The 10134-nt window shown below is 42.6% G+C and overlaps 2 protein-coding genes across 4 annotated transcripts in view; both read left to right on the top strand.

Moving 5' to 3' along the window:
- PTGR2 (prostaglandin reductase 2) overlaps positions 1-4090 on the top strand; it is a 28562-nt gene extending 24472 nt beyond the window's left edge. For all 3 annotated transcript variants that reach the window (XM_006730945.3, XM_031025553.2, XM_081830266.1), the window contains 2 exons: positions 1110-1149; positions 3061-4090. In XM_006730945.3, the coding sequence (XP_006731008.2) occupies positions 1110-1149; positions 3061-3137 (117 nt within the window). In that variant the 3' untranslated portion in view covers positions 3138-4090. The remainder of the gene's footprint in view (positions 1-1109; positions 1150-3060) is intronic.
- Positions 4091-5162: 1072 nt separating this feature from the next.
- Positions 5163-10134, top strand: part of ZNF410 (zinc finger protein 410) — a 20212-nt gene continuing 15240 nt past the window's right edge. The window contains exon 1 of the mRNA XM_081830267.1: positions 5163-5282. The gene's annotated coding sequence lies outside the window, so the exon portion shown is untranslated. The remainder of the gene's footprint in view (positions 5283-10134) is intronic.

Genomic DNA, 10134 nt, shown 5'->3' with positions numbered 1-10134 from the left:
TTTTTTAAAGATTTTATTTATTTATTCATGAGAGACAGAGAGAGAGAGAGAGGCAGCGGGAGAAGCAGGCTCCCAAGGAGCAGGGAGCCCGATGTGGGACTCGATCCCAGGACCCTGGGATCATGACCTGAGCCGAAGGCAGACGCTTAACCATCTGAGCCACCCAGGCGCTCCCGAGGATTTTATTTTTAAAAATCATTTCATAGGAAACTTTTCTGTGCTACCTCCATGAAATGAGGAATATCTATTTTTAGACAGAAAGTGCTAAATAGTGTTGCTGTCCTTTGCAAAAATGAAGAATATTACAGTTGACCCTGAGCACCTCAGGGGTTAAAGGTGCTGACACCCTCTCCTTCCATGCAGTTGAAAATCCCAGTATATCTTTTGACTCCCCCAAAACTACTAATCGCCTACTATTGACCAGGAGCCTTACTGATAACATAAACGGTTGATTACCACATATTTTGTGTGTTATGTGTAATTTATACTATATTCTTTTTTTTTTAAGATTTTTTTTTTTTTTTTTTTAAATTTTTATTTATTTGAGACAGAGAGAATGAGAGAGAGAGAGCACATGAGAGGGGGGAGGGTCAGAGGCAGAAGCAGGCTCCCTGCCGAGCAGGGAGCCCGATGCGGGACTCGATCCAGGGACTCGATCCAGGGACTCCAGGATCATGACCTGAGCCGAAGGCAGTCGCTTAACCAACTGAGCCACCCAGGCGCCCCTAAGATTTTATTTATTTATTTGACAGAGATAGCAAGAGAGGGAACACAGGCTTGGGGGAACTGGAGAGGGAGAAGCAGGCTCCCCACTGGCTTGAAGCCAGGGACCAGGACCCTGGGATCATGACCTGAGCCAAAGGCAGACACTTAACTACTGAGCCATCCAGGCGCCTCTATACTGTATTCTTTACAGTAAGCTAGAGAAAAGAAAATGTTATTAAGAAAATCACAAGGAAGGGAAAATACATATATAGTACTGTACCGTGTTTATAAAAAAGATCTGTGTATAAATAGATGTGCACAGTTCAAACCCATGTTGTTCAGGGTCAACTATAAGTAGATACACTGACCTAAAGAGTACTATATGTAGCTATTTTGATTTCCAGATCAAAGAGACTGTGATAAATGGATTGGAAAACATGGGAGGTAAGATGGATGTCGATTTATTTATTATATGCATGAGCTTGGCACAAATACTCCCTTTTTTCCTTGAATTGTACTTCACTGGTGTTTTTTTCTTTTTAAATCATTTCTTTCTTTCCTATAAAACCACCCTGCAGGTTTACTTAAATATCTTCATCAAACTCTGTTAAAGTTCAGCTTAGAGGTATTTAAGAAGTATTGTTTTCACATTTCAAATCATAAAATAAGTGTTTCTTTGGTTTTGAAACAAGTTATGAAAAAAATGTAAGAATCATGAAAGTCATTTAGCTTCTAGGTAACTTTTTCAGATTGAATGGTTTTATTTATTTATTTATTTATTTGTTTATTTGAGAGAGAGAGAGCCAGTGAGCATGAGCAGGGGAGAGGAGCAGAGGAAGAGGAAGAAGCAGGCTCCCTGCTGAGCAGGGAGCCCAAACTCTGGGTGATCCCAGGATCCTGGGATCATGACCTGAGCCCAAGGCAGACACTTAAGGGACTGAAGCACCCAGGTGCCCCGAGGTTGAATGGTTCTAAGGCATCATAAGATTATATTAAACAGATTTTCAAGTTTCTTTTTTTTTTTTAAGATTTTATTTATTTATTTGAGAAAGAGTGAGCATGAGCCACGAGTTGGGGGCGTGGGGTGGGGAGAGACAAGGCGAGAGGCAGACTTCCTGCTGAGCAGGGAGCCTGGCATGGGGCTCAGTCCCAGGACCCTGGGATCATGACCTGAGCCGAAGGCAGAAGCTTAAACAAGTGAGCCACCCAGGCGCCCTTAGGTTTTTTTTTTTCCCTAATATACACGGATTTCAACATTCTTTGTTTCAAGTGAAAGAGATTAAACTGATTTTTTGACTTTTTCAGAAAAAATATTTAATACATTTGATCAATATGTTTACCAAACAGAAATATAAATTTCACTCATTTTCCTGGCATAAACATATGTGTATTTTACTTAGTAAAACTTTATGATTAGATTTCTATTTTTTTTTAAAGATTTTATTTATTTGACAGAGCGAGAGAGCACAAGCAGGAAGAGGGGAAGAGGGAGAGGGAGAAGCAGACTCTCAGCAGAGCAGGGACCCCATGGAGGGGCTAGATCCCAGGACTCCAGGATCACGACCTGAGCCAAAGGCAGACACTTAACTGACCGAGCCATCCAGGCGCCCCTAGATTTCTATAATCTTTCTTTTTTTTGGAGAGAGTGCGCGAGTGGGGATAGGGAGTGCGGGGACGTGGGGGGAGGCAGAGGCAGAAGGAGAGAGAATCCCAGGCACGCTCCACGCCCAGCACAGAGCCCAATGTGGGGCTCCACCTCATGACCCAGAGATCACCACCCAGAGATCAGGACCTGAGTGGAAATCAAGAGTTGGTCGCTTAGCCACCCAGGTGCCCCAGATTTCTATTATTTTTAATAGTTTTTGAAAAATTGATTTTGCTGACATTTTATCCTCATATTTATTCTAGTCTTCAGACTCTGTAAACAGTGAATATTGAGGTAGATATAAATATTTATAGTTTGGGTAAAAGCACATTTTTAAGATATAAATTGGGTTAGTTTATCTTGTAACTTCTTTTTTTTTTAAAGATTTTATTTATTTATTTGACAGAGACACAGCGAGAGAGGGAACACAAGCAGGGGGAGTGGGGAGGGAGCCTGAGCAGGGAGCCTGATGCGGGGCTCGATCCCAGGACCCTGGGATCATGACCTGAGCCGAAGTCAGACGCCTAACGACTGAGCCACCCAGGCGCCCTATCTTGTAACTTCTTTTCATGACAGTTTCCTTCTATTCTTAATACTAAAATCATCGCAGAAATTATTCAAATTAACTGTACGTGTTTCATGTACTAATAAACATGTATGATAGTGACATTCATGTTTTCATATAACCTAGGTTTTTTTTTTCTTTCTAGCTGCATTCCAGTCTATGATGACAGGAGGTAACATAGGAAAGCAAATAGTTTGCATTTCAGAAGAAACCTCTGTGTAATCTGTATAAGCATCTTTATCAAGGAAATACACAGATTTCTTTCCATTTTGCACAAAGATTTTTAAGATACATTAAAAAATCTTAGAATACAGATAGCTTTTTATTTAAATGTGATCATTGGTAATATTTTCTAGTTGCATAATTTTTTCCTATATCTTCAATATCGTATGTGTTCTCTATATCCAACATGATTATTTACAGTAATAGATTGAAGTCAACATGACCTATTTTTCTTTCTTTTACTAAAACTGATATATGATATTTGATCAGCTATTCTGAAACCACTGGAGATTTGATATAAGTGTTTAATGGGTCAACCTTATAAATCGATTTTTACAGTTAATAACTTTTATTTAAAATAGAATGCTTGAGAAGACACGTAAATATATGTTGACCTGAAAATGCTTTACATAATTCTTGAACTGTAACTTGGTATAAGAATAGAATTGGGATGGCTTTTCTATATTGTAGATGAAAAAGAGATTTAATGGCAGAGCATGTGTTGGGGTTTGGGGGGAATTTAGAGATTGTGGAGCAGTTTTTAGGATAGGAGAGCAGAGGCTTTGTGTTGAGAAGATTAACAGGTCAGTCAGGTTGATGAAGAGACTAGTTTATTAGAGAGGATTATCTGTGTTTTGCTAAATAATTTACTGTATAGCCTAAAAACGCAAATATATATTAATAAAAGCATGTTTGTTTTAGGTTAGCAGTTACATACTGTCAAATAGTGTAAAGATTTTGAGCAAATAGATACAAACATCACTTGAAGTTTTAGGTGATTAGAAAGATTTAGGCAACAAAGACAGCTTTAGAAAATGACAGGACTGACTGAGCAAATTAACAATTGGTTGTAAACATGAATGTTCAAGATCTAATGTACCTCTAAATAAGACGGTTTGTTTCATTAATTATAATCAACCCTTTTCAACAATAAAATTGAGGATATTTTTCAAGTGTTGTGCTGGTTTATGGTCACCTTTTTACACCCTGCTATATACTTTTGTCTGCAACATATGTAGGACGTAGATTCAAACTGTGTTAGTAATCAGTCACTCCAGTTGACCTCAGCGTCCTCTTCTTTTATATACCTTTCCTGGACCATTTCATCTCCAGAGAGCGTTGTATGTTGATAACTCCCAAATCTGCATCTCTATTTCTGACCTCTTCCTTGAGCTTAGGACCACCCAAGTAAAATATCCTGTTGGCACCCGGGATAAACTGTTTATCTAAAGAGGAATTACCTTCCTCTTACATGTTTCTACTTTGTTTTTAAATCACCATTGCGCATCCAAACTAATACTCCTTCACTCATTCAGATGCCTGTCGTCAGGCCTGTCAACATTGAAAATGCCTTAGAGAACTCCTTTAATTCCCACTGCCACTATCTTAGTAACTGAGTTCCTCATCCTTTGGCACACAGCAAGTATTTAAAAATTAGTAATTTCAAAAAAGTCTCAACCGCATAAAGCTCTAACATGTGGTGGCATCCAGCCTGGAACTCAAGTGTTCTAGTCCCCAGTGTGGATATTCGAGAGCTCTTTCCATCCTCATATAGGGAATCCAGACTCTAGGGAATTCATATTAGAAGTTGTACACCTGAGTCTCAATTCTTACCCCGTCCCGAATGGAATGCAGAACTAAATTCTGCAAGTTCCCTTCTCAGGCAGCGAAGATTGAGGTCCTCTTCAGTGAGAACTTTGATAAATGTTTAAGTAGTGCTCTCTTTCTCGCTGGCCTCCATTGTAACTAGTTCTGCTCTCAGCTGACAGGAAAAACTACCCCATCTGCTGCTGCAAGGAAGCAGTGACGTCACGGCTGGAATGAACTGACCCCGTTTTTTGGGCTTCCCAGATCTTGGGGCCCCAAGGCCCGGAATGAATAGGGGTCGGGAGACCACAGCTCCTAGCGTCCGGGGGTTCGGTCCTGCGCAGACAGCCCGGCTCCCGCCCTCCCTCTACGCCTCGGGCGGAACCCCGCGCCGGGCCGCCGAGGTCCTGCCTGGAGCGAGCGAGTGGGTGTGAGCGTTGGGGGCCGGCCAAACTTCCTGTCCCGCGCTGCCGCTGCTTCCGGCGGGAGCCGGAAGACGCTGTGTGTGGACGGAATTCGGGACCGCCTGACGGCTAGCAGGCTGCCCCGGACGCGAAGGTGAGCTCCGGGCTGGGCCAGGCCACACACGCGCAGCTAGGTGGTCCCCGAGAGAGAGGGAGTCAGTACCGGCTCCTCAGGGCCTCGGGCCGGGTTCGCCTTCGGAGAGGACAGGGAGACCGCCCCCCTTGGGCACCCCTCCCAGATCTGGCGGGCCCGGGAGCGGCCGGTCTGAAGCACTATGGCTTTGGCCCTTCCCCTTGCGGCGTTGGGGCTGATGTGATTGCTCCTTTGCTTGGTTTTGGGGTAGGGGCTTAGGAACAAGACGGTCCTGAGAAAGCTGGAGTCAGCAGCGAGTCCCTAAGGGCGGGGGCTGCTGGACTGCCCCCGCAGCCGGGCCCTGCCCGCGGGCCTTGGGGCCCTACACTAAGGCCTTTGCGGAGGGCAAGGAGGATGCGAAGAGGACTCTGCCCTGGATATTTCAGCCCAGAGCTACCCTCTTTCATACGTCCACTTATTTCCTGGGTCTAGAAGAAGGAAGGCTGCCGGCTCTGAGGGGCTTGGCTGCTGGCTTCTCCTTCGCCTGTCATTTCAAGGCGAGGCTGTGGGCTGTGTTTACAGCCCGTATGCGTTCGCCGGTTGAATTTATCCTCTGAAGTTTCTTCAGAGGAAAGAATGGAGTTAGTTTATTAAAGTTTATCCTACTTGCTCATGAAGCCTGAAATGCATTTAGGCACCATTTGGAAGTTAAATATTACTAACCTGGGACTTAAGAATTTGTACTTCATCACTTTGGCACATGGGTCAACGTAACATATTTGCAAGGAGAGTAAAAGAAACATTTTGAAATAGAGTCAGTGGCATTTTGTTGTTAGGGAGTGAGAAATTCCACTTTGTGTTATCTTAGTATGGACAGAGTAAAGTCAACTGAACGGAAGATTTAGGTTCTAATTTTTAAGAATTCTTGATTTAAGTACATGTTTGATTTTTGACAAGTTACTTGATCTCTAGTGCTTTTGTTCCTCCTGTGTAGGTGAAGAGGCTTACCTATTTATTCAGCAGATACTTTCTGAATGCTTAGTTTGTTCAAAGCATCATACTAGGTTAATGAGAGTTAGAATGAATAAATTCAGCGACCTTAACCAGTGAAAAAAATATGCATGTAGACTAACAGCCAAGGCGGGATGGAGTAGTTGCTACAGAGAGGTGAAACTGTGTTGCGAAAACACCAAAGAAAAGGACAGATTTGTTTTGATTGGAGGGATGTCTTAGTGGAGGATGGCATTTGAGTTGTATTTTTTTTTTTTTTTAAGATTTTATTTATTTTTATTTGACACAGAGAGAGATAGCACAAGCAGGGGGAGCGGCAGGCAGAGGCAGAGGGAGAAGCAGGCTGCCTCCTGAGCAAGGAGCCGGATGCAGGGCTCGATTCCAGGACCCTGGGATCATGACCTGAGCTGAAGGCAGCCGCTTAACCGACTGAGCCACCCAGGCGCCCCTTCAGTTGTATTTTAAAGGCTGGAAAGGATTTCAAAATATCACAGCTGGATTGGGAGTGTTTATTACTGGTCGAAGAACTATTCTAAGCAAAGACTTGAGCACTGAAATAGGCTGGTGTTCATTCCAAAAGCCAGTCCATGTGGGATGGAGTAAAGAGTTAAATGGAGAATATGGACAGTGCTGTAACTGGAACAGTATTTGAGGATATATTGTAGAATATTTGAAATGCCATGCTTAGGAATTTAACTAGTATTCTGAGGCACTGAATTTTGAGTGAGTGGAGTAACTAACATAAGCATTTCTGTTTTGGAAAGATAATTCAAGTGGCTGCATTAAAAGGTGGATTGAAAGGGGGGAATTTTTAGGGCAGGGTGACCAGTTAGAAGCCTATTTTAATAGTGTAGTTGAAAGATAATGAGACCTAAACAGGGTATTACAGGAGGAATAAATTTGGGGAATCAGAACTACTGGGGTTATTTAAATATGGAGGATGAGAGACATTGTTAAAGACCTAGAATTTGCGGCTGAGTGGGAAGAAGATTGGGCAATAATTGAAATGGGTAATACAGGAAGAAGAAAAAGTTTGGTGGTGGAGATGATAATCTCGATTTTGGACATTGTTAGGTTTGAGATGGATATCCGTGGGGAGATAAGAAGTTAGAAATGAAAATTTGGAGTTCAGAAGAGAAGTCAGGATTAGAGACAAAAATTTCGGTATTATTTGCATGTCATTCGTTCACTCTACAGATATTTATTCAGTACTTACTAGGTGCTTGCAGGGAAGTTTGTATGGAAGCCCTTAAATCTCATAGTAAAGCCAACTTTAGAGCTTCACAGTATCAGAAATGACTCGGAGGCCTAAATTCCTTATGAATTACATATAATACTTTGCCAGGCACAGTGCTAGGTAGTGGAAGGTAAAGTTGTGACCAAGACAGACTAGTTCCTGCCCTTGTTTATGGAGCTTACAATTTACAGGGTAGCCAGACAAAAAGTGAATACTATATAAAACCAAAGGAATTAGAAACAGCAAGACACCTGGGTGGCTCAGTCAGATAAGTGTCGGCCTTCGGCTCAGGTCATGATCCCAGGGTCCTGAGTCCCACATCAGGCTCCTTGCTCATCTGGGAGCCTGCTGCTCCCTCTGCCTGCCCCTCCCTCTGCTTGTGCTCTTTCTCTCTCTCTCTGACAAATAAATAAAATCTTAAAAAAAAAAAAAAAGAAAGGAATTAGAAACAGCAGAGATAGAGAATAAAGGTGGAAGTATGGGGAATCTTCTTTGGATAAGGTGATCAGACAAAGCCTCTCTAAATGAGTTGACAGTTAAGCAGAGCCCAGAAGAATGAAAAAGAGCTAACCAATGGAGAGAAAGGTAAAAGGGTTCCAAGGTAGAGGAAATGACATGTGCACATCCCTAACATCAGAGCTTAATTTGTTCAAGGAACTAAGATGGCTGAAGCTTGGTGAGCACATAAGGGAGAGTGACTGTTGGGAGTGTTTTTGGAGAAGCACGAGTGGATTACATAAGGTTCTCACAGGCCAGGATAAGGGGTTTGGCTTTTGTATAGGTGCATTGGGAAGCCAAGTAAAGAGTTTCAAGCAGGTGAGTGATAATAATAGAACTCATATTTTAAGATGATATTTACTACTGTGAAGAGAATAGAATGGATGGAGGCAAGAGTAGAAGCAGGGAGACCAGTTAGGTGGCACTAATAGTAGTTTAGGACAAGTATTGATGGTGGCCTGAAATAGGGTGGTGACAGTAGAGATAGAAGTAGGTGGATTTGATGTCTCAGTCGGACTTGCAGCTGGACTGGATATTGGGAGCAAAGGAAAGAAAGTAATAAAAATGACTCCTAAATGGGGTGAATAGTGGTCTCATCTTGAGTGGAGGGTTGTGGTGAGTGGGGCTGGCAGAGTGTGATGGGAAACAGGTTTGGGAGAGAATTCATTTTGGACATGTTAAATTTGAGATATCAAATTAAAATGTTAAGTAGAGATATCAGGTAAGCAATTGTATATGCAAGTCTGCAGCTCAAAGGAGTTATCTGGACTGTAGATAAAAATTTTGGTGATGAGCACCAGGTGTTGTATGAAAGTGTTGAATAGCTATTATATACCTGAAACTAATATTGCACTGTATGTTAACTGATTGGAATTTAAATAAAAACTTTAAAAAAATTGGAGACTATATCATTTAAAGCCGTAAGTTTACACTAGGAGGAGAATGTAGCAAGAAAAGAGAGCCTGGGTATTATCCTGAGGAATATTAATATTTAGAGGCTGAGTACAGAAAGAGTATAGGAGTTACCAAAGGAAACTGGAGGAATGGCAATGATGTAAGAGTAAAATGAGGAGCATGTATCTTGGAAGCAGAGAGTATAAGTAAAGTGTCGGAGGAAGGAGGCAGTGCTTCTAAGGGATACCAGTTATGACTCTGGTTGCAAGTGACCAGTTTGCTTCAGAAGAGGAATTTATAACAAGGATGTGGGCAGCTCATGGGATCAAAGGAAATGATGAAGGCCCTGGCTTCATGAAGGACAGGAATCGGAGCAGCTCTAGGGGAGGCTGCTAGCAGCATTACTGGCATGAATGGGCTGCTGCAGCAGTTTTCAGCCCTTTGTTACTTCTTTGAGAATTCACATTCTGAGGAAAAGTGTCTCATTTGTTCAGTATGGGTCAAGTGTCCGACACCAACAGTTGGCCAGTGAAGAAAAGAACACCTTAATCTGTAGTCTCAACCAAGGATGTATCCAGTGGGGGAGGGGTGGATCCCCAGACATAATGTAGATCTGTCACCCAAGCAGGGGAAATGAATGTGTGACAATTAAAAACAATAGTTGTTCATTACAAAGGTCAAGTAAGATTGGGGCTGTTAAGTGTCCCTCGAATTTGGTAACATGAAGATCTTTGGTAACCTTTGTAAGAGAAGTTCTGGTGAAGTGATGGGATTGGGTAGTGATTGCAGATTTGAAAGTGGAGACAAGTCTCTTGATAAATTTGGCTCTGAAGGATTGCAGAGAAATGGGGAGGTGACTGGAATACAAATGAGGGCTGTGGGAATGGAACACCTCAGCAGATTCTGGGAAGGAAGAGGGAAGGCCCAGGATGAATCCTGTAGTTTCTAAGATTCATTCTGGCTTCACAGTTCTCCAATCCAAATTTCTCTCACTAGTACCTGTTACCACTTTGTTGTTAGAATTTAATCAACGTCCAGGGGCGCCTGGGTGGCTCAGTTGGTTGGGCGACTGCCTTCGGCTCGGGTCATGATCCCGGAGTCCCGGGCTCGAGTCCCGCGTCGGGCTCCCTGCTCGGTGGGGAGCCTGCTTCTCCCTCTGACCCTCCCCCCTCTCATGCTCTCTCTATCTCATTCTCTCTCTCAAATAAATAAATAAAATCTTTTTTTTTTTTT

This window comes from Leptonychotes weddellii, chromosome 9 (assembly GCF_054177405.1).
Source record: "Leptonychotes weddellii isolate Sample4059 chromosome 9, ASM5417740v2, whole genome shotgun sequence".
In the NCBI taxonomy this organism is placed as follows: domain Eukaryota; kingdom Metazoa; phylum Chordata; class Mammalia; order Carnivora; family Phocidae; genus Leptonychotes; species Leptonychotes weddellii.
The sequence above is the reverse complement of the archived record's forward strand: the minus strand, read 5'-3'. Positions and strand labels throughout refer to the sequence as shown.